This window comes from Manis javanica, chromosome 1, assembly GCF_040802235.1.
Source record: "Manis javanica isolate MJ-LG chromosome 1, MJ_LKY, whole genome shotgun sequence".
Taxonomy (NCBI): Eukaryota; Metazoa; Chordata; class Mammalia; order Pholidota; family Manidae; genus Manis; species Manis javanica.
The window spans coordinates 88,744,439-88,771,896 of record NC_133156.1 but is presented as its reverse complement, the minus strand read 5'-3'; the positions used below and the strand labels follow the sequence as shown (position 1 = coordinate 88,771,896).

Genomic DNA, 27,458 nt, shown 5'->3' with positions numbered 1-27,458 from the left:
TTGTTCAAGGTCAGCTGTACATCCAAACTACAACCTGCCATCTTCATGCCAAGTTTTGAGTGTCTTATACAAGTCAAGGTGGAGCTGTGGGAGAATCATCTACCTTGCTTATTTGTGTCCTTTTTCATCTCTAAAGCTGTGCATTACTGAAAGTAGGACTTGTTCCGTTATGTAGGAGTTCTAAGCTATATTTAACAAACCCAAACCACTCACTGGTTCTTATCTGGACAGCACAGTTCCATGCCTCTGGGGCTTTGTGGGTCATAAAGTTGAGTCTTTTACAAAGAATGCAACTGACATTGAGGGTTATGAAGCATGCTAAGTATCAGGTCTGCATAGGACTCCCCCAAGATAAAATACGAACAGTACTGCCCCTGGGACACACTAACTGAAATCATTCCTCCCAAATGCTACAGCTCACTTAATACCTTCACCATTTTTTCTTTCTCTCTTCTAATAACAGTCTTACAGAATATATAGTATCTATTCTATTTTTGATCAGGAACTCCAGACTTTGTTTACAGTACCTAATTTTTATTATTCTTAAAAATCTTACAAACATTAAGGGGGAATGCAAGAACAATGCTGAGTGGAAGAGAGGAGTGGGCATCTCCCTAATAAACTGGAAATACCTTCAGACTTCCATGATGAGGGGCAAATGAATGAGCATCAGCCTTCTTCTCCAGCACTCCAAGCCCTGCTTTCATTCTGCCACACCAGAGCAGGAAAAAAATGTCAGAGACTCAGCTTTGCTAGACATCTTGCTTCCAAGAAAATGCAACCCTTTGACAGCCCTATGCCTTCCCACTCCCTTCATACGGAAATAATTTACTGCTTCATGCTTTTCAAGGCCTGCAGCCAGAAGCTGCTGCAGGGCATAACAATTCACACAGAGAAGCTCATTGGTTAACCAACTCTTTCTAAATGGCCCAATACCCCTTACTCAGCAACCTGCACCTTTCACAACTACATCACTTGGTATGAAAGCACATTCTTAAAAACTGCTTTCTGCAAAATTCTATTAAGACCAGAACTTTCTGGGGAAAAAAATTTAACAACTGCTTGGAAATTTAAGATTAGTCGAGGAGACAAAGGTTTGAGTTTTTTATTATAGTAAAATAGTATCTGAAACCCAATGTGAAATTTCAACCACAAATTTAGGTTTAAAATCTGTAGCCATGAGTTCTTTGTTGAATTGCTCTGCAAAGACAGCAGATGTCTTCAGAAAAAGCCAATACCCACCCACTCATTCTCTTGTCTTTTCCCAATCATCCCCTGCATATTGGGCACTGGAGCAGAGCAAAGGTCAGGGGAGAAGGGTGGCAGCCCATGCTGCATGTTAACTCATGGTATGGCCCCCAGAAAAAGCACTGAACTCTGGGGGCTTGTCTCCTCCTCAGTAATGTAAGAGGATGGACAAGCCACTCCCTCGAGAATCCTTCTAGCTCCAGAAGACAACTGTGTAATTTCCCAGATTCTCAGTCCATGAGCCATCTGAGAACAGTGACCCATGACTAGCAGTGACAGGCATCACCTCCTTGGAAACTTCACGGTCAGCAATGAGACTCTCTGTGGCCTGGTGCCAATCAAAGACTTCCCAAAATGGTTCTAATCTCAAACTGCCTGACCATTACCGCTAAACACTCTTTGCATTAAAAGTTCCCATATACTGGCTTCCAACTGAAATAGCTCATAGCCAGCAGCACAACCCCCCTTTATACTATGTTTCAATTTTCAGTTTTTGGTTTGCTTAGATGCTGGGGATTCCCATAACCAAGAGCATCAGCCCAACTGTGGCCCTCTATGGCCCAGGAGCCATAGCCCATGCCCACCTCTTCTAACTACTACTCAAAACTACTACCATCCCTCCCCAAGGTCCAGGCAGCTAAGTCATTTCAGCCTTGGGGGTGTCCATAGGAAGAAGAATTAAGCCAGAGCCCCCTAAAATGAAGTAGAGATAGATGCTTCTGAGGATAGGAAGTTCCTGTCTCTGGAGTTGTTTGCTTATTACAGTACAAGAAATTTGAGCACAATTGAGTAGGAGGAGAATATCCTTCCAGCCACTTCTAGCGCCAACTTTCTGGGAACAGGTCCAAAGGGAGGCAGGAGAACCAGTTTCTCCCTCATGCAGCTAACAGGAATGTGAATTAGTCAGCCTTCTTAAAGAAAGGTCACCAACATCTAGGGCTTCTAAGCTATTCATCTTATGCTCTTTTCCGCTACATACTTGCTTTGAAAACACAGATTTGTTTCCATAGGATTGATACTGAAGGAGTTCAGGGCTTGTGAAAATATACTGCTTTGGTATATTGAGTATTTTGAGTTAAAGGCACTAAAGAAAGAGAAGGTTCAAGAAAGGCACTCTGACTTTCCTTCTTCCTCCCCAAAACAGGAGATATAACTTGTACAGGAACGGTACCTCCCTGTGCCAGGAAGAAGGAAGACATTCTTATCAAGGATGGGAAGCTGAGATTGAGAGAATTCTGTGCACACAGACCTTGTTAAAACAATTCTTATCTTCCTTTAGCCTCCTCATGAATTTTAGTAACTTTTTCACAATTGCCTCTCTTTGTTCAACCTAATACAAAAGCAAATAATTCACCATTTCTTTGGGTGCTCATTTCCTTAAGAAACTCTCTAGTCACATAAAACTTAACATTAAATAAATGTGCATGCTTTTTTCCTGTTCATCTGTCTTTGTCAGTTTAATTTTCAGACCTAGTGAGAGATCCTAAGGGAGTCAAAGAAAACTGTCCTTGCTTACCATGCTAGAGAAGAATTTAAGCATACCAGGACATATAATTTTGCTCATGAGAAACACTAACTAAAGGCAGAAACAGCACCCAGCTGAACTGAGCTGCACAGGAATACATGAGATGCACACACCTCAGTTCAACCAGGGCATTCTGAGTCACTCCGAAGCACATCTGGTGTTACAACCTTCCATAAAGTTTCAGATAACCCCCCTTCTACCACTTCACAACAACTCACAGGTCCAAGTTTTCCCACACCCACTTCCACAAGCAAATTTCAGGTCTTTTTCAAGGTCAAGAACCAAATTTTTTGTATTACTTATATATTTCTTAACCATGTAAACATTTGTAAAACTATAATACTATTTTTACTAGGTTCCTTTTTTTAAATGTGTCACTGACAATGTTTTTGAATGCTGGGCCCCTAAGCCATGTTTTGCATAAGGCCTGTGGTTTTTACTGTGAGATTTTGCACAGCATTATTTTTAGGAATGCATATCCATGTTGTGTTATAGCAGAACTATTTCCAAAGCTCTTGCCTAAAGTAAGAGGCATGGGCATAGAGAACGATTACATAGGATTATTTAAAGCAGCTTTATTAAAAAAAGAACTACACTAAATGCTTAATAAAAGGAAAATAGTAAACTAATGTTATCATGATTAATTAAATATGATATAGCCATTGAAGAATTTGCTTTTAAGAATTCTTATGATACATGGAAATGTTCAGTTACATAAAAATAAGCTAGGATATAAACAGTACACAGAGTACGGTCTAACTTATTTTAATACTAGAATGAAATAAAATATTAACAGGGTTTGTTCTCTCCATATTACAAATAATATTTACTTCATCTTTATGCTTTTCTGTATTTCTCAGTTTTTCTGTGAGAACTAAACATTATTTCTATAAAGCAGAGAATACTGTTTTAAAATTAGTTTTCATATAGTTACTTAATTCAACATTTAGTATAAAGATTCAATCAGTATTAGTAAACGGACGCACCTATAAAGGTTTCCATCACTAATGGTGAAATAATCTTATCCCTTCTTCAAGGTGCTACATAGTGTCACCCTTTCAACAGTTTAAGAAACAAAAAGGCAATATGGATATAAAATACTGAAAAATATTCCATTAATGCCTCCCCAAAAAAAGATAAGAACAAAGGGAAATGAAAATAACCAACAATACTTGCCTTAAGTTCAAACATGAATTCTCATTTAATGTAAATTTACATTAAATGTAAATAATCTAAACTTACAAAAGGCAGAGGCTGTCACATTGGATCAAAATCAAGCCCCAATGGTATGTTATTTACAAGACTATACACTTTTAAATATGAGATGCAGGTGGGTTGAAAGCCACAAGGTTGATATGCCCATAAGAGATGTGAAGACAAAGCATTACCAGAGACAAAAAGGATTTCATAAAATAATTTATTATGTAGACACAATAATCCTAAATGTGTCTTCAATACCTAATAGAGCTTCAAAATATATTACATAAAAATTGACAGAACTAATGAGAGAGAGACAAAAACACAACTCTATTAAAGAAAATTAACACCCTTCTCCCAGTAACTGATAAAATTAGACTCCCACCTGAAAATGAAATCTGTAAAGATGGAGAAGATTTCAACAATCAATACCTGTAACCAACTTGAACCTGGTACTTAAAAACTATAGAACATAAGTGTTTTGCAGGGGCACACAGAACATTCACCAAGACATACAATATTCTGGGCCATGAAACAATAGGTGAAAAAGGAATAAATACATACAGAACACATTCTTTGATCACCACAAAAGTAAATTAGTATTTGAAAGAAAAATACTCCTGGAAAATCCTCAAATACTTGGAAAATACCAACACACTTCTAAGTAACCCACAGGTTAGACATCACAAGGGAAAACTCAAGATATTTTGAACTGAATAATGAAAACACAGCATATCAAAATGTGTAGGGCACAAAATACAGTTTTACTTAGAGAAAAAAGACTTAAAATAATGGTTTAAGCTCTGCCTTTAAAAAAAAATCAGTAGAAGGGCAGATTAAAGTAAAAAAGGGAAATAATAAGGAGCAGAAATCAATATAATAGGAAACTGACAATGAAAAATATTGTTTCTATAAAACTGATAAATTCCTGGCTACAGTCAATATAAAATGAAAAAAGAACATAAATTACTTTTATCAGGAATGATTGACAGGACATGTATTAATAAGCATATTGTTACTTAGAAAATGTTATCTTGATATAAGTAACAGATTTCTACAAAGGACTTCCCGACAGTTAGCAACACTCACAATATTTGGAAGGTAAAAACAAAGCCACCCTCCTGCTGTTGTGTCTGCTGCCAAACAAGGGCCTATGGTAGACATGAGGTTGCAACAGCCAGAACTGAGGCTCCCATATTAAGCCACCAGCTATGTGGGTATCAAGAGGCAGCCATGGTGGTAGCAGCAGCTCTGACTTCCGTGCTTGGATTACTGCTGGAGCGTTCTGAAATCCAAAAGTTCAAAGGGTGGTCCCCCTGACTCTTTCTCTGGTTCTTTCATTTCTCAAACAGCTAATTCCCTACATTCAATCCCCTTCTACTTAAAATATTTAGAGTGGTCTTAGTTTCCTGCATTGAATCCTGACACACCTGCATCATCACTTCACATATAACAGTCTCAGTAAAGTCTTGGTTTGGTCCCTTTCCACAATAATATAAAGGAGGCAAGACACAAATGTCCCCCATTGAAAGAACAAAGAAAACAATACTCAGACATCTAAAGAATTGGGAACAGTAGTGAGCTCCCAACACTGGAGGTTCAAACACATGAGATGTAAACTTAGGAGGGGCATTAAAAACACATCTAAGCTGGTTCTTTGAGAAAAAAAACAAAATAGATAAACCCATACCCAGACTTACCAAGAAAAAAGGAGAGCCTACACATAAACAAAATCAGAAATGAGAAAGGAAAAATCACTATGGATACCACAGAAATAGAAAAAATTATTAGAGAATACTATAAAAAATTACATGCTAACAAACTGGATAACCTAGAAGAAATGGACAACTTTCTAGGAAAATACAACTTTCCAAGGCTGACCCAGGAAGAAACAGAAAATCTGGACAGACCAATTACCAGCAATGAAATTGAACTGGTAATAAAAAACTACCCAAGAACAAAAGTCCTGGACCAGATGGCTTCACTGCTGAATATTATCAAACATTTGGTGAAGATCTAATACCAATCCTCCTTAAAGTTTTCCAAAAAGGAGAAGAGGAGGGAATACTTCCAAACTCATTCTATGAGGCCAGCATCACTCTAATACCAAAACCAGACAGACACCACAAAAGAAAATAACAGACCAATGACCCTGATGAATATAAACGCAAAAATCCCCAACAAGATATTAGCAAATCGACTTGAAAAAGATCATCCATCATGATCAAGTAGGATTTATTCTAGGGATGCAAGGATGGTACAATATTTGAAAATCCATCAACATCATCCACCACATCAACAAAAAGGAGGACAAAAATCACAGCATCATCTCCATAAATGCTGAAAAAGCATTTGACAAAATTCAACATCCATTCATGATAAAAACTCTCAACAAAACCAAAGCAAGTACCTCAACATAATAAAGGCCATATACAACAAACCCACAGCCAACATCATACTTAACAGTGAGAAGCTTAAAAACTTTTCCTTTACGATTGGGAACAAGACAAGGACACCCACTCTCTCCACTTCTTTTCGACATAGTACTAGAAGTCCTGCCATGGCAATCAGACAACACAAAGAAATAAAAGGTAACTAGATTGGTAAGGAAGAAGTGAAACTGTCACAGTTTGAAGATGACATGATATTATACATTAAAAAAACCCTAAAGAATCCACTCCAAAACTACTAGAACTAATAACTGAATTCAGCTAAGTTGCAGGATACAAAATCAATACACAGATATCTGTTACATTCCTATATACTAATGATGAACTAGCAGAAAGAGAAATCAGGAAAACAATTCCATTCACAGTTGCATCAAAAATAATAAAATACCTAGGAATAAACGTAACCAAGGAAGTGAAGGACCGATACTCTGAAAACTACAAGACACTCATGAGAGAAATTAAAGACAACAATAAATGGAAATACATCGCATGCCCTTGGATAGGAAGAATTAATATTGTCAAAATGGCCATTCTGCCTAAAGCAATCTACAGATTCAATGCAATTCCTATCAAAATACCAACAGTATTCTTCAATGAACTAGAAAAAATAGTTCTAAAATTCATATGGAACCACAAAAGACCCCAAATAGCCAAAGCAATCCTGAGAAGGAAGAATAAACCGGGGGGGATTACACTCCCCAACTTCAAACTCTACTACAAAGCCACAGTAATCAAGACTATTTGGTACTGGCACAAGAACAGACCCATAGATCAATAGAACAGAATAGAGCACCCAGATATAAACCCAAGCATATATGCTCAAATAATATATGATAAAGGAGTCATGGACATACAATGGGGAAATGACAGACTCTTCAACAGCTGGTGTTGGCAAAACTGGACAGCTACATGCAAGAGAATGAAAACTGGATTAGTGTTTCACCCCATACACAAAAGTAAACTAAATGGATCAAAGACCTGAATATAAGTCATGAAACCATAAACCTCTTAGAAAAAAATGTAGGCAAATATCTCCTTCTTCCTGAACACATCTCCTCAAGCAGGAAAAACAGGAGCAAAAATAAACTCATGGGACTACATCAAATTAAAAAGTTTCTGTACGGCAAAGGACACCATCAATAGAACAAAAAGGTATCCTACAGTATGGGAGAATATATTTGTAAATGACATATCTGACAAGGGGTTAACATCCAAAATACATAGAGAACTTATATGCCTCAACACCCAAAAAGCAAATAACCTGATTAACAAATGGGCAGAGGATATGAAGAGACAGTTCTCCAAAGAAGAAATTCAGATGGCCAACAGACACATGAAAAGATGCTCCACATCACTAATCATCAGGGAAATGCAAATTAAAACCACAATGAGGTTTTACTCACACCAGTTAGGATGGCCAGCATCAAAAAGACTAAGAACAACAAATGCTGTCGAGGATGTGGAGAAAGGGGAACCCTCCTACACCATTGTGGAAAGCAATATGGAGGATCCTCAAAAAACTAAAAACAGAAATACCATTTGACCCCGGAATCCCACTGCTTTGAATTTACCCAAAGAATACAACTTCTCAGATTCAAAAAGACATATGCACTCCTATGTTTATTGCAGCACTTTTTACAATAGCCAAGATATGGAAGCAACCTAAGTGTCCATCAGTAGATGAACGGATAAAGAAGATGTGGTATATACACAATGGAATACTATTCAGCCATAAGAAAGAAACAAATCCTACCATTTGCAACCACATGGGTGAAGGTAGAAGACATTATGCTCAGTGAAATAAGCCAAGCAGAGAAAGACAAGTGCCAAATGATTTTCCTGATTTGTGGAGTATAACAACAGAGTAAAACTGAAGAAAACAGCAGCAGACTCACAGACTCCGAGAAGGGACTAGTGGTTACCTAAGGGGAGGGGTGTGGGAGAGTGGGTGGGGAGGGAGGGAGGGAGAACGGGATTGAGAGGTATTATGTTTAGTACACATGGTGTGGAGGATCACAGGGAAAGCAGTGTAGCACAGAGAAGGCAAATAGTGAACCTGTGGCATCTTACTACACTGATGGACAGTGACTGCACTGGGGTATGGGTGGGGATTTGATAATATGAGTAAATGTAATAACCACATTGTTTTTTCATGTGAAATATTCATAAGAATGTATATCCATAATGCCTTAATAAAAAATGAAAAAGAAAAACAAATCCAACAGAAAAGAAAAACAAAACCAAAAAAAAAAAAAAAAAAAAAAGGAGCCATGGACATACAGACATACAGTGGATAAATGACAGCCTCTTCAACAACTGGTGTTGGCAGAACTGGACACCTACGTGTAAGAGAATGAATGAAACTGGATTATTGTCTAACTCCATACACAAAAATAAACTAGAAATGGTTCAAAGACCTGAATGTAAGTCATGAAACCATAAAACTAAATGAAGAACATACAGGCAAAAATCTCTTAAATATAAACATGAGCAACTTTTTCCTGAACACATCTCCTCAGGCAAGGGGAACAAAATAAAAAATGAACAAATGGGACATCAAACTAAAAAGCTTCTGTTCAGCAAAGGACACCATCAGTAGAACAAAAAGGCACCCTACAGTATAGGAGAATATATTCGTAAACGACATATCCGACAAGGGGTTAACATCCAAAATATATAAAGAACTCACATGACTCAACACCGAAAAAGCAAATAACCCAATTAAAAAATGGGCAACAGATATGAGCAGACACTTCTCCAAAGCAATTCAGATGGCCAACATGTACACAAAAAGATGCTCCACAGAACTAATCATCAGGGAAATGAAAATAAAAACCACAATGAGATATTACCTCATACCAGTTAGGATGGCCAACATCAAAAAACTAGGAACAACAAATGCTGGCGAGGATGCGGAGAAAGGGGAACCCTCCTACACTACTAGTGGGAATGTAAGCTAGTTCAACCATTGTGGAAAGCAAAATGGAGGTTCCTCAAAACACTAAAAACAGCAATACCATCTGACCCAGGAATTTCACTCCTAGGAATTTACCCAAAGAAAACAAGATCCCGGATTCAAAAAGACATATGCACCCCTATGTTTATCACAGCACTATTTACAAAAGCCAAGATATGGAAGCAACCTAAGTGTCCATCAGTAGATGAATGGATAAAAAGAAGACGTGGTACAAATACACAATGGAATATTATTTAGCTGTAAGAAGAAAACAAATCCTACCATTTGCCACAATATGGATGGAGCTAGAGGGTATTATGTTCAGTGAAATACACTAGGTAGAGAAAGACAAGTACCAAATGATTTACTCATTTGTGGAGTGTAACAACAAAGCAAAACTGAAGGAAGAAAACAGCAAGAGACTCACAGAAGGGACTGGCGGTTACCAAAGGGAGTGGGGTGGGGAGGGTGGAGAGGGAGGGAGAAGGGGATTGAAGGGTACTATGATTGGCACACATAGTATGTGGGGGGTTCACGGGTAAGACAGCGTAGCACAGAGAAGACAAGTAGTTATTCTGCGGCACCTTATTACACTGATGAACCGTGACTTCAGCAGAGTGTAGGGGCAACTAGATAATATGGGTGAATGTAGTAACCACAATGTTGCTGACGTGAGACCTTCATAAGATTGTGTATCGATGAGACCTTAATTTACAAAATAAAACTAAACCTCAGATGGTTAATTAAAAAGGTTACCTTTTAAAGTTTCTCTAATTTCACAATCTGCCTCAAAAATCATCACACAAATAACAAAACCTGGATCTCTCCAGAACTAGACTTGCCTCTCCAGAATTTTCCAATAATAAAATCCTAGTAGATCATATTCAGTAGAAATAACAGGGTAGCAGGTTGAAAGAAGAAAAAATGTTTAAATCAAGGGGATGGAGGCTACCTCCAGCTACAGACTAAATCTGGGCAGGTTACTGGAGAATTTAAGAGTAAAGGAACTTCAGCACCCAGCAATTTGGAGACAAGAAGTGTCCAAGCCTCTTCAGCATCCATGGAGGACCAGCACCAAGATGCTCAGGCTGTAACTTGCTGCTCCTTCACCTTGGTAACCTATTCAGATCCCTCCATAAATCAACTCAAAACACACTTCACTAAAACCCCACATCTCCCACCCGCCACGAGTCTCCGTATCCAATGCCACAGGTCTTAAAAGATATAACCTACTTTTCCTGGATAACAGCGGACCCTTCCTTGGCTTTAGTTCCTCAGCCCCACAGTACTCCCAACCCACAGCGTCCTAGCTTCTGCTCCCTGAAAACCAAGGCTGCCAAAACCTGCCAGATCCCCCTTACTAATTTCCGGGTGTCAGCTGACAAAGCTCATCTCACACCCCCTACCCCTCAGGCTCTTCTCCCCACAGGCAGTCTGTACCTCACTTATTTTCTTTCTTTCCATGTTTGCTACAGGGGATATCTGCCTTTTAAATGGTGATGTCTCCATTGTTCTTTCCAGTCTCAATTTACATCTTTGATTGAGGTCATAAGATTCTTTTGACAACTGAGAAATAGTAAAGACCCTCTTTTATGAAAACTGTTCAAATTACACACAGACACACAGTGTGTGTAACTACAGGGTTGCACGCAATCCTTATAGCCCATCCCTGGGGACCCAGCTCTCCACATGCTTCCAGGCTCTATTACTCCCAGGGAAGTGTCCCCCGCTAAAGGACACCCTGCTTCTTCCCCTTTCCCAGGCATGAAGGTCCAAAACTGAGATACACAAGCCTCAATCCAGGTCTGTGGGAGAAGTTTTGCCCCAGGAGAAATCTTATACTAAGGCAACTCCCAGGAGAAATCTTATGCTAAGGAAATCTATCATCAATTCACTAGTTGCTCCCAAGCATGAAAGCAGGTTTAGCTACTGCCTCTGAATTACATTACGCTAGGTATCCAGTGAATATTTATCATCTGACATATGCTTTAGGGGTTGTTAGCTTTTTGTTTTTAAACAGCAAATGAAATAAGTCAGTGATGTTCTAGGAGCCTTAGAAATAATTCCACAAAGCCTAAGAAAATTCATATTAATAGAGAATTCTATTACAGAGCACACTTTCATACTGTGGTTATAAAATACTGCCATTGTTTCTGAGACCAGCAGTGGAGGAGTTCAATGAGCATGGAGTCCAGAACAAAAGACTGACTTCTTCCCCAGTTTTGGTGAACCACACACGCTAAGGATCAGAGCATTGGCAGGCTCAGCTCCATTACATTACTGAGGTCTAATGCGAGAACAAAAAACTGGAAAGTAAGTCCCATAAAGACCTCATGGGCTTTGTTTCAAAGCACAGTTGGCCAGTTTATAAAATGATACTTAAACAAATAGAAGTCTGATTTTTCCATTTCTCCTAGCTAAATCTGCACAAATAAGATTTAAGGGGTTGTGTGTACTATGTGTTTCTCCTACTTTTGACTAGACAGTTTTCATGAGGTGGGAAAGTGATGTCTAATCACTATATACTGTAACCTTACTTTAAACCCACAAGTTGTCTCAAAATTTATTCTGTGATAAAAACCCACTCTAAGTTTTTCCATAACAGCTGCTTTCCTTAAACATCAGCCCAATTTTAATCTCAGAAGGTAAACTACAGAAGAAAAGCCAAAAGTAAAATTGTATTTCAAAATTCAAACATATGTTTTATGTAATCAAACCAACCCACCATTTGAATATCCTAAATACACACTACACTGACTCCCAGATTATTTTCAAAATCTTTTAAAATACCATTAATACACAAGTTAGGAGGTAAGAGGGTATCCCCACTGTAAATGTTTTAAAATACATTTTAACTGGGGTTGCAAAGGATCACTTCGGACTACTTGGAGTCCTGATTGTTAGGGACAACCGCAGTGGTTTACATTAATAAGTGATTAATATTGTTCTCAACATCCAATCTTAACCTTAAATTCAACTGACAACAGCAACGTATAATGAATATTCACTATAATTAAAGGTACTGAAAAGAGCTTAATCAAAGGTAAAAATGGAATTGCAGTCATACCATCTTACACGAGGACTTCCTTTTTAATGTCAAATTATCATACATGAACTGGTCACAGTACTGCTCAGAAATACAGCAGACAATGCTGTCACTATTGCTCTACCCTTTCTGAGGCTTCTAAATGGCAATTTACATTCAAACTGGTGATACTGGAGTTCTTGTTCACGCAGCAGAAGAATGAACTTCGCAAACCCTGAAGGTAGGAGAGCAAGGTAGAGGCTTTTATTTAGAGATAAAGTGAAAGGACAGAGCTTCCGGCTCATGCCAGGAGGGGGCAAGAGATCCCATGGTGGTGCGTTGTCTAGGGGATTTATAGTCAGTTGAGGATTTTCAGGAATGGGGGGTAAAGGGCTAGGGGTGCAGACTTGTTGAGTGGTTTCAGAATGCTCATTTTTGATGAGTAATAGAAGAAATTTGCTACTCTGATTCCTTCTCAGGATAGCAGCTTCCCTCCGGGAGCATATCAATTAAGACTGCCTGCCCTGCCCCCAAGATGAGCTGGGTTGTTGCCTGTTTGCTAAAGAGTTTGTTAAGAATCTTACTTCTTAACTTTTTGGGCTGTTTATAGCTGGGCTTGCTTACTAAATTAATCTTTTGCTCAGGTTGAAGATTACTTGATTATGATCAGAGAAGGAAACACAGCATATAGGTACAGTTAAAAATAAGCTGGGCCTTCAAGAAGATATGTCAAAGAAATAATCAATCCTCCCATGTTTTCTTCCATATGCTACCTCTATAGCTTTTCTTCTTCCTTCCTAATTACAACCCTTAAATAGAATTGGTGCCTCATATCGAATTTACCGAGTATCATAATTCCTCCAGGTGGTAAAGATACCTTGAGACAAGTGCTGGGCATAGAAGCCACAGGGCATAAATCTGCAAAGAAGTAAAAAGCTAACCTTTTCAAACAATATGGCTTCTCTCTCACTTACCAACTTTACATTTCCCTGTATGGCCCCGGAAGATGACTGGTTAGCCAGAGACGGGTAAGATTCCTCAAGGGAGGAACAACCTAAGACAGGCACAGTCGCAGGGGGGCCATCAGGTGAGAAATTGGGGAACAACAGTGGTGAAGCTTAGAACGTCTCCACTCCCCCCACCCCCACCCTGTGTTGAGAGAAAGCTTCTGCATCCATGGATGTTTTATTGCCCTTGTCTAACTCGGATTAGCACATAGTCTACAGGCACACACCTGATCATCTACAATTGCTCTCTTACAACACTAAACTATGTTTTCTACCTTTATCTTGCATCTACCTACCACTTCAGCAGTTTATTAAAAATAAAAATAAAAATAATAATAATAAAGGGAGAAATGTGGGATCCACATATAAATCAAGTATAAAAATCAAACGAATATTCATATTTGACCTGATTGTTTATAGTTCATAATGCGTGATCAAAACTGAAAGTTTCTGTGATGACTGCCCTTGTACTGTTCACCATGTAAGAACTTATTCACTATGTAAGAATTTGTTTACCATGTAAGAACTTGTTCGTTATGCTTCAGAAGATTGGAGACTGAAGAGAACTAGGCTTGAGATGGATTAATGATTGTGCATTGAGCATTGACCCCCCTATACAGAATTTTATTGTTGTTAACAACCATTTGATCAATAAATATGAGAGATGCCCTCTCAAAAAAAAAAAAAATGAAATAAGCTGGGCCTTTTAGAAGGCTAAGGTAAATTTTACAGTGTCATGATCTAATTGATACAATAAAGTCACAGGTTATACTGGGACACCTGTCCTTATCTGGGGAACATTTAAACATTCTAGGCCAAGATGCTCCTGCCTTTTGAGCTTTAACTGATCTCACTGAAGGATGTCTATATTCCTAGTCTGGTATCTTTACCCTAGAGAATTGTGCCTCTGATTCTGCATAATGCTTAATACAGTTTCCATAGGGACTTCTTTGCACATTGTTACATTGTTTTGTCTGTAATTATCTTGTGTTTCCTTTTTTCCAGAGGCCCTCACCCTACTTTACCTAAACCCATGGTCCCTGTCTCACCAGGAAACTGAAATGTAAGCTTCCAATCTCATTGACTCAATCCCAGATATCCGTTATCTGTGGGGAATCTACAGGTGGTATTCATACAGAAAACTGGGCTGAAGCAAGAAATGTGGGAGAGGGCAATGTCTTTTATCTCATTAGCAGAGATGTGAGTCAGAGGCTGCCTTTAACTCCTTACAGGTCCTCCCCCTTTCAGCCTTCCCAGCCAAGTCATCCCACTCAGCCCAGCCGCAGCCCTAAACTATTTGTCAGCCTGCCCAGGTCAGCGATAAAGCAGCCCATGAAAACAAATCTGAACCAGCAACCTTCACTCCTTTTACTGCTGCTCAAGGCAAGTGAGAGACTTACCTTTCCAAAAACCTGAACCTATTAGCTATCTAAACGAAGCCATCTCCAAATCATTCTTTCTGTATCAGCTCACCAGTGAGCTGTGTTAGCCAACAGCCAAATCACCACTCTGTCAGTGTGGGAGAGCAGGCCTATGACTGCTTTTTGCCTGCATTTTATAAAAACTTCTTTACAGTGATAAGCAGCACAGTATTCAAACTTAATGTAACTGAAACAGAGATGGGCATCTTCACACAGCAGCAAAACTGGTGACCTAAATACCACCTAAACAGATGGTATCTATATAAGCAACTACAAAGAGAGAAAGATCAAAGTTAAAGGAACTGTTAAAAAAAATACTCTTACAAAGATGTTGAAAATGACTGAAATATATTGTAGGTGATGGCATCTAAAGGCAATGTAATTATGCGTTTTCTTCATTATTTTTGGTCTTTTGGGAATAGAAACACACACAAACCTATTAACACATAAGCCTATTAACTGACTTCCACTCATTTGACTTCAACACCTCTGGAGAAATTGGCATGTTTGAAGGTGGAAGACTACCTACATCTGAATGTAAGCCCAGAGAACATTAATGCTGCAAAGAAGTGGCAGGTGCATGTTAAAAACTTCCTTGGTCACCCCATTACTCAGCACAAAGAGTAAGATGAACTGATCCTTTAACATAAATCTCCATTTTACAAAGTAAAAATCATACATATTAAATGAGTGTCTTCATTATAAAAGTATCAAAATACTCTGGGGGATGTGTGTGATGTTTTTCCCATGTTTCACAAATACCCTCAAACTGTTCAAAAAGGCATCAGTCATGGATAGAATGAACTTTTGTGCCTGGATCTCTTCCAACAGTTGAAGTAACACTTTCTAACTAGGACCTAACATTTTCAGTCACTGTAAACAAAGAGCTGTGGGGGAAAAGAGTTTTGTAACCAAAGCTCCACAGGGGGTTCAGCTAGGTCACAGTATGTGCTCTGTAGAGGAAAGGAAACACATACACGCAGTAGCCAGGAAACAATTCCTGTGCATCTGATGACCAAGTATGTGTGGACGGGTCTAAGTACAAGTTCTGAGAGAACTCCCCAAACAAGGGGGAAGATCATTACTACGGAAAGGCTTCCTGGGCTTGGCCTTAAAAGTTGAGATTTAGATTTATAAGAATGAAGGACATTTCAGAGAAATCACAACTCTTATGTGGTGTATAATTTACTTTTTAAAGAGGTTTTCATGGATGTTGTGCTGTTTTAAGCCACAATTTAGGTGATCAGATGCATGATGAGGAAGACCCATTCCAAGTATTATAAGAATAATAAGGAACAGTAAGTCTTGCAGTTAAGGAGCTCCAAATGAGTCAGGTGGAAGTATGCAAGGCCTGGCTCCACTACCATGTAACATCATTCACATTAATTTATTTCTCTGTACTTCAGTCACCTCACCTGCAAAAGGAGGCCAATTAGAACATTACCCATCCCACAAGGTGGTTGTGACGAATGAATGATATAATGTAGGTAAAAACAGCACACTGTAGACATGAAAAAATCTTGCTATCATTAATGTTTATACTTGCACGGAATAAGCTTTGCCAACCCTTACTCTCAAGCTGCCTTAAAGGCTTGTCTTTTTTTCAATTACACATCTCATTTCACTTCTGACAGTGTGTACGGTCACTTTCTGTAGCAAGCTTTCCGCACAATTCCACCCTCAACTAGCCCTTAAATTCCAAGAGAGCTGCAAGAGAATGAAACTGGATTCTTGTTTAACCCCATACACAAAAGTAAACTTGAAATGGATTAAAGACTTGAATGTACGTCATGAAACCATAAAACTCTTAGAAGACAACATAGGCAAATATCTCCTGAATATAAGCATGAGCAACTTCTTCCTGAACCCATCTCCTCGAGAAAGGGAAACTAAAGCAAAAATGAACTCATGGGACTACATCAAACTAAAAAGTTTTTGTACGGCAAGGGAGATCATCAACAAAACAAAAAGGCATCCTACAGTATGGGAGAATATATTTGTAAATGACATATCCGACAAAGGGTTAACATCCAAAATATATAAAGAACTTACACACCTCAGCACCCAAAAAGCAAATAACCCGATTAACAAATGGGCAGAGGATATGAAGAGACAGTTCTCCAAAGAAGAAATTCAGATGGCCAACAGACACATGAAAAGATGCTCCATATAACTAATCATCAGGGAAATTAAAATTAAAACCACAATAAGATATCACCTCACACCAGTAAGGATGGCCAGCATCAAAAACACTAAGAACAACAAATGTTGGTGAGGATGCGGAGCAAAGGGAACCCTCCTACACTGCTCCTGGAAATGTAAGCTAGTTCAACCATTGTGGAAAGCAATATGGAGGTTCCTCAAAAAACTAAAAATAGAAATATCATTTGACCCCAGAATCCCACTCCTTGGAATGTACCCAAAGAACACAACTTCTCAGATTCAAAAAGACATATGCACCCCTATGTTCATCGCAGCACTTTTTACAATAGCCAAGAAATGGAAGCAACCTAAGTGTCCATCAGTAGATGAATGGATAAAGATGTGGTACATATATACAATGGAATACTATTCAGCCATAAGAAAGAAACAAATCCTACCAATTGCAACAACATGGATGGAGCTGGAGGACATTATGCTCAGTGAAATAAGCCAGGCGGAGAAAGACAAATGCCAAATGATTTCCCTCATTTGTGGGAGTATAACAATGAGGCAAAACTGAAGGAACAAAATGACAGCTGACTCAGAGACTCCAAGAATGAACTAGAGGTTACTAAAGGGGAGGGGGTGTGGGAGGGTGGGTAGGGAGGGAGAAGGGGACTGAGGGGTATTATGTTTAGTACACATGGCGTGGGGGATCACGGGGAGAACAGTGTATCACCGAGAAGGGACAGGGTGGATCTCTGGCAACCTCCTGCACTGATGAACAGTGACTGCATTGGGGTATGGGTGGAGACTTGATAATATGGGTGAATGTAGTAACCACTTTGTCTTTTCATGTGAAACCTTCATAAGAGTGTGTATTGATCATACCTTAATAAAAATTTTTTTAAAAAATTTCCAAGAGAGCAAGGAAGCTCTTTTGTTTATCACCCTGAGGGCTCGCGACAATGCTGAGTAACCAGAAGGCGTCTGAGTGACCTCCCCTGTAATCTCTGCTTCCAGCAGCACCCATTCTGGCCAACCATTAGGCCAACAGCCTAAGCAAAATCTAAGCATGTACCTGAATCAATGCAAAAATTAAATAAGATGGCCCGGAGACTAAAGTTTCAGGGGTTCCTTACTGTAGGCCAAACCCTGTCCTAGAGACTTTACATCTGTTATCACATGTGATCCTCATAAAAACCTTAGGAAGAATTGTCACACCCATGTTACAGTTGAGGAAAACTGAGGTTAACAGAGGGTAACTAACATGTGCACAATCACACCAGCCCTCCTTGTCCTGATTTCCCAATGCAAACCCAGACCTAAGTCCAAAGCCTAGGCTCTTCTCTGGGTAACACACTGTTCTTGCTTAAAGTAACCAAAATTTCTAGCTACAACCTCAAACCTCTCCCAGCTTAAAATATCCAACTGGTGACTTGCCAGCTCCATTTAATTTGTAATCGGCATCTCAAATGTAATATGAAAATCAAGAGAAACCTCACTAAGGTGGAGTTGGAAGGCCAGCTGGGGGCGCTCTCACACCTACTACTAGATGAGACAGACTCCTCTCAAGCGGATACCCTGTGGGACTCAGCCTTTACCCCTGTGGGATACTACCTCCAGGTAGCTGGTGTCAGAACTGAATTTAATTGTTGTACGTCCTGTTGGCATCCAGATTGTTGGGGAATTGGTTGGTGTGGGAAAAAAAAAACCCACATACATTTGATGTCATAAGTGCTGTGAGTAAAAGGAGTTCTTAGGTACTCAAAAAAAATGTATATAGACTTAGCCTCTGATGGTGTTTTCTTTCATGTAAAATTCTTAACCACCCCACCCATAAGAAATCAGAGTCAGCACCCCCTCAAATTGCACTGCGACCCACCACCAAGGCCTCAGGCAATCCTGAGAAAGCAGAAGTTAACTTTCCTATGATGAATGGCCAAGATTTGGTTCTTCCCAAAATACTGCCAAAGTATCAACCATACCAATAATTCTTTTACAAGACCCACTTGACTACTGGCAATCATTTTCAGAGCCCTAAATTAACCACTTGGTGTTACAGAAAGCCTCAGACCTAGAGGAGGACAGATACCCCTAAATATGTCATTAAGTGTTGCATCAAATTGGAAAGTATCTTAAAACAGTAACAATGAAAGATTTGCAAAGCTTTCTTGATATTCAGGACATTCAGAAAATAGCCTTTTCTGGTCCTACCTTGGTCTCAAAAGCCCTGCCTGGTAAGGCGTCTCTCTCTCTCCTTGCCTGACTCAAGGCAAATCACTACTCCTTAGGTCAAAATCCTCTATTTCCTAATTTCTGAAAAGCACAACTTGAATGCATGCCAAGTACAGTATGAGAGAGACCTCAAAGACCAAGCGATATCTTCACATGGCTACTGGAAGAGAATGGATTATCTGACAGTATAATTAGCCAGTTACAGAAACCCACAGGTAACTCCAGCATCCCTTAGGGGCTGCCTCGATTGTCGGAAGGCTGAACGCATTTGGAAGCAAGAACATCCCTGAATGCTCCCCGAAGTCACATTTATTTGAAAACACACACCATTAAAACCCTGTAAAGAAATGCTGATAATCAATTTTGATAGGGAGGAGGGAGCTCGCCGTCTGGAAGGCTTTACATACTCCGCCTTTTCTTACTCTGCAGGAAGAGTGGAATTAGCATTGAAGGGTTAAAACCTACTAATTCTGCCCCGATATGCTGCTAAGCAGAAAGAGTCGCCTATCCCAAGAGGACATGCATGTTTTAAGATATCCTGAGTTTAACAAGCGAGAGAGTTACAAAACAGGTTCGGGCAAGATCAGAAAAAAGTGATGGGAAGGCTTGCGCTCGACCCAGGCAGCCGGGTTTTGCGTCCAGCCAGAGGTCGTCTCAGGAAACTCAGGAAGCAAGACTGAGTTTTCCCTGCGCCCATAGCTGAGCACAGTAGTTTGGGAACCAGGCTTTGAGACGCTCCGGAAGGTACAGAACTAATGTTCTAGCCTTGTGAGATGCCATGCGCAACAGACCTGGGCCATATGACCCGAGTTTCGTCCAGGGCTTGGGAAAGGACACGTTGGCCCATGTCTTTTCCTGGGTTCACCGGGTAGCTACGGAGCTCAGCAACACACACACACACTCTTGCTCTGGAAAGGAGGCAACACGCTCCAGCAGCAGCCGGGTTTCTTCGCTCGAGAATTCCCCGCCAGCCCCGCCCTAAGCCTGGAAGGAAGATCTCGGGATCGCCTCTGGGGCTTCCCCGTGTCCCCTGCAGCCCTCCCGCGGCACAAGCTTTCCCCAATGGCTGAGCGCCGCGCTTGGGCCCGAGGCACTTACTCAGGCGGCGCGGGGTCAACCCCAGGAGACCGATCCCCCGGCCCAATTTCGGCCGCGGAGCTGGGCGCTCTCCCGGCGAAACCCGCGGTACCTGGACTCCCAGCCCCGTCGCGCGACCGGCCGATCCCTAGAGCGGCGCCCGCCCGGCTCACCTGGCCTGCACAGCATTGCGCTGACATCACGGGGGCTGACGGCTATGGGCTCGCTCGCCCGCTCCCTGCTCCCCTCCGGTCGTCCTGGTTCCCTTGCGCCGCAAGAGACCCTGTCCACACCACCTCACGTCTCCACGCGAAGCAGCTCCTGCAGAACGCCAGGCACCGCGGCCAGGGTAAAAACAACCCCCGCCAAGCCCCGCCCAGCAGCCGCAGCCCCGCCCCCTGGAGGCGTGCCCGCCCCTTCCCGGGGACTCCGCGGGGGAGCAGGATAGCCCGGGGCTCGCACTTCCGCTGGCGTCAGGTGGCGGCGCGGCGGTGATTAGTTCCCGTGCGGTGCTGGGTTCCGAAGTCCGCGCCGGGACTGTGAGGCCCTGCGCTCCCGGCCTCCGGAGCCGGCCTGCGGTGCTGGGCCCTCGCCGAGGAGGTTGCCGCGCCTCTCTGATCCTCGGCTCCGGTGAAAAAGCTGGTTGCCGACCCCAGTAAAGCTTAGTCTTTAATGGGCGATTGCCGAGTGTCCTGCCCTAAACCAGCGCAGCGAGGACGCAGGGTGCTGGCACGCGCTCTGCCTTGCACCAGCTGGTGTATACACGGAATCTATTCCTGAAAACCCTTTACCTCCTTCATCTGCCAAGAAAAATCCTCAACTTTGGGGTAAGTCGCCTCTGCCCAACCTTCCTCGAATCCCTGGGCACTTGGCTGTTCTGCCCTCATGTTACCTTTAGGGGCACTTTGGGGGATCCGGTGAGAGCCCCTTCCCCACTTCCCCGATAGCGATCTATTTCCCAGCCTCTCTTCCTCCCCACTCCCCCACCACTTGCTTGAGAGCACAGAGGCTTAGTTTGCTTCCTCTCACCCGACCTCACACTTTAAAAAGGGGTCCCCAATAATTACTTGTTCCATGCAGAAGACAGTGTGTGCCTCTGGTTTTTCTTTCTACGCAAATCAGCTCTCCTCAAAGACACTTCCCCAAGATGAGAAATTGGTTAGTGCTCGCGAACTTTGCACCAAGCCCTTTTACTCTTTAAAATAAGCATTACTGTACCCATTTTAGAAATGAGGCAACTGAAACCCAGACAGGTTAAATAACTTGCCCAAAGCTTGACATCAAAGCTGAAGAAGCCAAACTGGGACTGGAATCCACGTGTTTGATCCTCTCAGCTTGATGAAACGCTTGCCTGTTGTAACTGAGACAGGGACGGTGGGTTTAGATAGAGTAGAGGGCCTCCCGAAAATTGCAAAGCAGGTTAATCACAGTCAGAACAATGTAACAATGTACAGAGAAAGTCCTACCAAAACTCTGCATTAAACAGTTAAGCAAAGTAAAACTAAGAAGCCAGGAGTAACTTGGCCTGGAATGTTTTAAATATCCCCCAAATAAGAAAATACCTCAGTATAGCCCATGCCTTTATTGTGTCAGATAAATCATGCTATTGTAAGATTTACTTTAGCATGCTAAAAGGCCCAGCTAATTTTTTTGACTTTACCCAGGGGCTGCTTTTCCCTAATCAAGTGATTTGCAACCTGGGCAATTGATTTAGCAAGCAAGCTACATAAATGTAGTAAAAACAGGAAGAATTCCATCTTAAGGATAAGATTGCATTTTAAGACCCAGTTAGTTAAAGTAAGTCTCCTAACATACTCTTTAACAAACAAACAATAACTCATCCCATCTTGGAAACAAGGCAGGCAGTCTTAATTTGCTCCCAGATCCAAAAACTGCTATCCTGGGAAGGAATCAGAGCAGTAAATTTCCTGTGTTATGCTAACTTCGCAGAATTATCCACTGATATGAACTTAATGTCTCTTCAAAAATAAACATTTTGGGACCATCTGACAGGTCTGCATCCCTGGACATTTGTCTCTCAACCACCTATAAGTCCCCTAGACAACGTACCACCCCAGACATTCTTGTCCTCTCCCAGTGTGAGCCAGGAGCTCTTTCCTCTTACTTTATATATCTAAAATAAAAACTTTTTACTTGCTCTCCTACTTTGAGTGTTTGCAAAGTTCATTCTTCGGCCCCGTGAACAAGAACCCTGGCATCAACTGGACTCCCAGAAATCGCCTTTGGCAAAGGAGTGTTTGTTGGGCAGTTCAGGAGCTGAATGCTCAGGAAAGTCGCTTGGGAATCAGTCCTCAGGTTATAAACTGCACAGGATCTGCTAGACTCTCAGATGCTGGCGTTTAGAAGAGAAATAATGGAGCAGGCCCTACTCAGCCGTGGAAAATAATGAGAGTTGATTGTAACCAATTAAAAAAAAAAAAACAGCCCTAACAGTATGAGAGTAAGGCAGCCGCCTGCTCTGTGGTGGCCCGACTCATCAGAAGCAGAGGATCCCAAAGAGACTTTCCAGTGAACTTCCTTACTAGCTGCTGCAGTCAGGTTGGGCCCACTTCTCCCCTGGGGAGACTAGTTGGGCACCCAGAGTTTACTCCTGGCTGGGAAGAACCCGAAACTTCCAGGGAATGTGTGGCATTTACTTATGTTTGAGCTGCCTGGGGTAAGAGGCCTCCAACCTCTTAGGGAAACAGGGTGGGAAGGCAAAAACCCTCATCAGGGACCACAGAGCTGGTCGTAGGATCAGGCCTCCTGGGTTAGAGGCAGAGCTGGTAGTAGGATCAGGCCCCTGGCCCTGAATACTGTGCTCTTTTTGCCAAATCCATGCCAGTGTGCAATGGTTTTGTGACTATATCAATGTCAGCCTGGCAGAGAGAGAGAACATAAGTGTTAATAACCCAAGGATTTGTAGATTGTACTCCAAGTTACAGAAAGGCACTAGTGGAAGCCTGAACTTCAGGAGCTAGGAAGTTGCAAATTTTAACTCAACCAAGTGTGACCTCTGAATCTCAGTTTTATCATCTGCAAAATAGGGCTAATAGTACATTCTCCAAAGATAAGATAAACTCACCAGTACAGATCATGTGGTACAGAGCCTGGCCGTAAGCACTGACTAAATTGTAACCCTGGCTGATATTAATAAAGAAGTTGAAAAGATGTTAAAAATAAGCTATGCAAGCTGACTCCCCCCTCCCTGTTGGAAGATCTCAAAGGAATATGGCCTGTGGGAGGTTTACCACCTTTCTGGCTCTGAGGGCTGCACCGTTAGTATTTAAAGTCTGGTTGGTAGCCTCTTTTGCATCTGAGGTTAATTAACAAGGATGGAGGTAATGTCAGTAGACATACCTTAAACAGTGGTACCTTAATTTAAAATACAGACTTTTTAAAGGAAGATGATTGTACGCAGTGTTTGTAACATGTAAGTAGTTTTACAGACCATCTCTTTTGATGTGGACTTTTCAGGAACATGCAGTGATAGATCTGTTTCAATGACACTGTAGATCTTGGCAGACCATGTAAAATATTTCCCCCACAAAAATTTCCTCAAATTAATTGAATTAGCTCCTTTTATGACATATTATTAAAAAACAGCTTAAATGTGCTTTTTTTTCCCCTCCAGAATTTGTGTTTTGTTTTGTTTTGTTTTTTCCTTTTTAGGAAGGAGAAGTCAATGTTGAATTTTAAAACACTACTCACTGAACTGAAAATAGTGGTTGGTATGCACATGTTATTAAAGAAGAAAACATGATCAGGGAGACCCACTTTTTTTACCTTCAATGAATTCAGACAACTTCAGCTGCCACCCTGCTGCTTTCCCTTCCTTGAATGTCTGGCTTTCTGCCCTGTTTGGGATGAGCACAAATTTTATTTCCAGTTCAATAATGGTTTAAAAGCAAATAAAATTATTCTTACTCCCTCAAACTTTCTCAGCTTAAAAAAAAAAACCCAAGTGATGTATGCTGTTGGTTTTTTAATCTAAAAGAAGTCCCTCTAATCTTTAATTATAAAGTCTCTAGTGATCTCAATCTAGTAGTAGAAGTTTTTTTAATTTCAGTTACCAGTAAACAGCAAAGTATTCATTTAGAAACTAAACTATACATTTGGGTCCCCAGGTAAAAAATAATGGAGCCCTGTAGTGCCCCCACCCCTTTTCTGGTAATTACAGTCTCCTTTATGTCTATTGCATTAATATATGAACAATATTTTTTAAATGTCCCAAATACTACAAAACATAAAATGAAAAATGGCATCTCTTCCCCACCCCCACTCCACCTTTCAGTCCCCTCCCCAGAGGCAACCACCTTCCATTATTTTAGCAGTTTTCCCCTATGATCTCAACATCTTCAAATAATGTTCTTTTGTTATTATTTTCTGATTTGTTAACTAGATTTGTTAGGCAGGAAAATAGATATGAGCAGGATGGAAAGAGAATAAGGCCAGTAAATCCACTAGAAGGGACTCAAAGAATTAACCAGTTAAAAATAAAAAGCTTGAAGGCCAGGAGCAACTTGGCCTAGAGGTTTGAATACTCCCCAGATAAGGAAAAGTGTCTCAACATAGCCTGTGTTTTCACTGTGTCAGTTAGAACCATTGTAAGATTTAGTTTAGCACCTGCTCAAAGGCCCAGCTCATTCAGGAAGAATTCTCTCTTAAAGCTAAGATAGCATTTTAATCAAACGGTCAGTGGCTCAGTCCACACTGGAGGCAAAGCAGGCAGTCTTGATTAATATGCTTCCAGGCAAAAGCTGATTTCCTGGAAAGGAATCAAAGTAGTATATTTCTTGTGTTGAGTTAAAAAAAAAAGAAACTTAATGTCTTATCAAAGATGAACATTCTGGGACAGTTTGGCCCATCTGTACCTGGCCCTTTGTCACTTTCCTGAAAATCCTCAACCGCCTGTAAAACCCCAGACCCTAAACCTTTCAAGGCTCTCCTCTCTCTGAGGTCGCCCGTACTTTGTAAGTGCGTAGACTTTCTCTCTTTCAGTAAAACTTAAACCTTTCAAGGCACCTCTCCTCTCTGAGGTTGCTTGCTGCACTTTTCTCTCTAAGTAGCTTTAAATAAAACTTCTACTCTGCCTCACTGCTGTGTCTCTGCCCTTCAATTCTTTGTTGCTGCAGGGACAAGAACCAAGGAAAATACACAATGCTCCCCCAACAGATGTATTATATATTGTCTTTTATGTTCCTTGTGGGCTGAAAGCGTATTACTGAACACCTCTGTTTGCTCTTGCCAACTAATTATACCATATTTTTCATAAAACTAACAATCAACATAAATGTAATTATGGCTAGTAAAAATTACTCATTGCATAGCCACATAGGTTATAATGATGGCGTTTCTTTCTTGTCAACTTTTGGTTTTTCAATCCCATCCCCTTTTCCCGCAGAGGCAGTACATTCTGAATGTTAGGGGTAGAAACTTTGGAGCTAGACCCAGGAACCGCATGCATCCTTGCTCTGCCGCTTACCAAGTCTGTGATTTTGAGAAACTAACTTTCTCTATACGTCTGTTGCCCTCCTCTCCATAGAACAAGAAGGATTAATAAATGTGTACTCATGAAACCATTTAGAACAGCACCTAGCATGTATTGAATATTTAGTGTTATGTTTTACTTACATATGTGTTTTTCTAGGTACCTAATCTTGACTTTTCTCCACTTGTCCATCAGATCTGCCTTAATTCTTTTTTTCCCAGATAATCAACCATGTCAATAATCTATCAATTCCACTTTTCCCAAGAGCTCTCTTTCTCCCAAAACTTTCCAAACTACAGCCTTCTGGATCCCTCCAGGCTGCTGCTGCAAGCCTGCCCCTCTAATCCTCCCCCTCGCCACTCTCTTCTGTTAGATCTCTGGCCTTCTGGAGCCCTCCCTCTTGGGCAGCTCCCTCGTTTTGGTGAGCACTTCCACAGCTTCAGGACTCCAGATCCATGCCTTTAATCTTATATTGCCCTTTCCAGAGCAGCCCAACTTAAAATAACAATTACTCATCTACCTTCCAAATACTAATCCTTTTGTCTCACCCTTACCCCACCTTGAATTCCATTACTCCTGTCATCTCCTTGACTGTGCTGTCTTCCAAGCATTTTTTAACCCTTCCTTTCTATGGAATTATTCTCAAGCTGCAAACATGGTCAGATTTCTCCTAAAATAAACAACAAATGAAACCTTTTTTTCTGACTCAGCTTGAGATAAATACTCACCCTTTCCATCTTTGTCTTAAAACTTCTAAAGGTGGGAGGGTAGGGAAATGGGTGAAATAGGTGAAGGGGATAAATTATAAAATCCAATTATAAAATAAATACGTCATGGTTCTAAAAGTCCTGCATAGGATATATAAGCATTAATATTGTAATATCTTTGTGTATTCACAACTACCCTTACCATGGAGAGCATTTAGTGATGTATATAATTGTCAGATCAATATAATATTGTATGTCAACTATATGTCAATTTTTTTAAAACTAGACAGCAAAGGTTGGTGCTTCTGGGTAAAATTGCAGAATTTCCAGAATCTCTAGCCTGGCTTTAGTGCATCTCCATATCAAGAGGCGTTCCTAAGGGGTGGAGAGAGGTAGCATCTCCACATCAATGGGTGATTACCTGGGCGACCTAGGGCTTATCAGAACCTGAGAGGTTGTGGTGAGGCTTCACTTGCTTCTGCAGAAGCAGGAAAGAGACGCCCCCCGGACCACAGTTTGTAAGCAAGAAACGGGTTTTAAACTTTATTTCTCCCTTTGACTGATTTCAGTTTTAGGGGTATTTTGCCCCGGGATTTCCTTTCCCTGGAGTTACAGTGCTCTGTCTTCCTGACCCCTCCCTGGCTTCTGTTCCTGCCCTTCCTGCAGCTGCTGCTTCTGAGGCCCCTGGTTCTCAGGGCTGCTCCTCCTCAGCCTCCTTGCTGTGGGCAGGAGGAATAACTCCTTAAAATAATTTTCTCTTTATGTCTTTATGCAAAGGCAGAAAAAGCATTAAATGTAGCTCCATTAATTCCTACTGAGAGGAATTTTTAGAGAAAAATATTCTTATTTTTACAAATTCAAATAATGACAAGCAAATAAGCTAACAATACATTGCCTGGCCACAATTTTTAGGGTAGATGCTTTAGGGGAACAGATGGGGAATGTAAAGGAGTGCAGAGAGCATCAAGAGTCAG

General features: G+C 40.9%; 1 protein-coding gene across 2 annotated transcripts in view; it reads right to left on the bottom strand.

The window, feature by feature from the left end:
- The window catches only part of SERINC5 (serine incorporator 5), a 118,729-nt gene extending 98,071 nt beyond the window's left edge, over positions 1-20,658 (bottom strand). The window contains exon 1 of one of the 2 annotated variants that reach the window (XM_073234629.1): positions 20,460-20,658. In XM_073234629.1, the coding sequence (XP_073090730.1) occupies positions 20,460-20,486 (27 nt within the window). In that variant the 5' untranslated portion in view covers positions 20,487-20,658. The remainder of the gene's footprint in view (positions 1-20,459) is intronic. The other variant, XM_073234624.1, reaches the window with a different exon arrangement.
- Between the last annotated feature and the right edge of the window lie 6,800 nt (positions 20,659-27,458).